Source organism: Etheostoma cragini, chromosome 19 (genome assembly GCF_013103735.1).
Source record: "Etheostoma cragini isolate CJK2018 chromosome 19, CSU_Ecrag_1.0, whole genome shotgun sequence".
Taxonomy (NCBI): Eukaryota; Metazoa; Chordata; class Actinopteri; order Perciformes; family Percidae; genus Etheostoma; species Etheostoma cragini.
The window spans coordinates 1196230-1197729 of record NC_048425.1 but is presented as its reverse complement, the minus strand read 5'-3'; the positions used below and the strand labels follow the sequence as shown (position 1 = coordinate 1197729).

General features: G+C 44.3%; 1 protein-coding gene across 1 annotated transcript in view; it reads right to left on the bottom strand.

Annotated features, from left to right (window-relative positions):
- Nucleotides 1-1415: 1415 nt before the first annotated feature.
- Nucleotides 1416-1500, bottom strand: part of LOC117935181 (type II inositol 3,4-bisphosphate 4-phosphatase-like) — a 9615-nt gene continuing 9530 nt past the window's right edge. Inside the window, exon 7 of the mRNA XM_034857319.1 lies at nucleotides 1416-1480. Within this exon, the coding sequence (XP_034713210.1) occupies nucleotides 1416-1480 (65 nt within the window). The remainder of the gene's footprint in view (nucleotides 1481-1500) is intronic.

Here is a 1500-nt window from a genome sequence, read left to right as displayed (position 1 = left end):
GATACAGTATTAGGGACCACTAAGGTCTATATAAAAGAGACTTCAGATACAGTATTAGGGACCACTAAGGTCTATATTCAGAGACTTCAGATTGACTTTATCCTCTCCTCCTCCGCGTGTCCCTGTCTCCAGCTCCGTGTCCTACTCCCAGGATGAGAGCTCCAGGGCCAGGGAGCTGCTGGCCAGCGTGGCCCAGCTGCAGCCTCTCATCTTCGGGCTCGCTGAGGAGCTGCTGTCCGTCTCTCTGGAGCTCAACGCCGCGCGGCTGCAGCAGGTGCTGGGCAGCCTGACTCAACAGGTGAGGACGGGGGAGAAAATATGGGATGCACTTTCATCTAAAACTAAATAAATACATTAATAAATAAACATGCCACGCCCCCTGTATTTAAATATAAGACATGAAAAATAAAAAGAGAGGGAAGTGTATTTATAAAATAAAAGTCCTTGAAAAAAAAACATAGTCTTTAAAAAAACATCCTTTATTTAAATTTAAAAAAATATATATATATAAATGAAAGATGTATATATATGTACAGTATGTGTATGTGTGATTTTATATATATATATATATATATATACATATATATATATATATATAAATGAAATATATATACAGTATGTGTGTGTGTGTGTGTGTGTGTGTGTGTACATATATAAATTAAATATATATATATATGTATACAGTATGTGTGTGTGTGTGTGTGTATATATATATATACTGCATATATGTTTGAAATATTTTGATGCATTTACATATTTATATTTAATTATTTGTTTCCTCATTTATTTATTTCAGGGTGTATTTCATAGGTATACCTATTTATTTATGTATTCATTTAACATAAATAATAATTTAATAATAAATTGGCATTCCATAGAAAAACCCGGGGACGTATTTAGGAAATCTGCGAGCGTCTTTCTCCGTCTTAACGAGCTCCGTCTCCCTCAGACGGAGCAGTTTGTCCACGCACTCAAAGACGAGCTGGTGAAGAGCGCCCTGCTGGCGATCCACCGCCGGCGCTCGGACCGCGGCAACAGCAGCCGCGGCGACGGCAACGGGTTGCTGTGTCACAACACGCCGTCCCGTTGCCGGGGGCAGACGTCGCCGGGGCAACAGGACGTCGGCCGACGTGACGCGGAGGAGTACGACGAGGAGGAATGGGCAAGTCGGAGCATGTGTGTGTGTGTGTGTGCAGCGTTGACAACTCACTGGTATGAGTGTGACAGGTCCTCGTCGACTTATGTATCGGCGACGTTGCATTATGGGATTGTTCTGGTGCCGTCAGAAGGGACATCGGGCCAATAAGAGGGACATCGGGCCGATAAGAGGGACATCGGGCTGATAAGAGGGACATCGTGCCGACAATGAGGGACATCGGGCCGATAAGAGGGACATCGGGCCGATAAGAGGAACATCAGGCGGATAAGAGGGACATCAGGCCGATAAGAGGGACATCGGGCCGATAAGAGGGACATCGGGCTGATAAGAGGGACATCGGG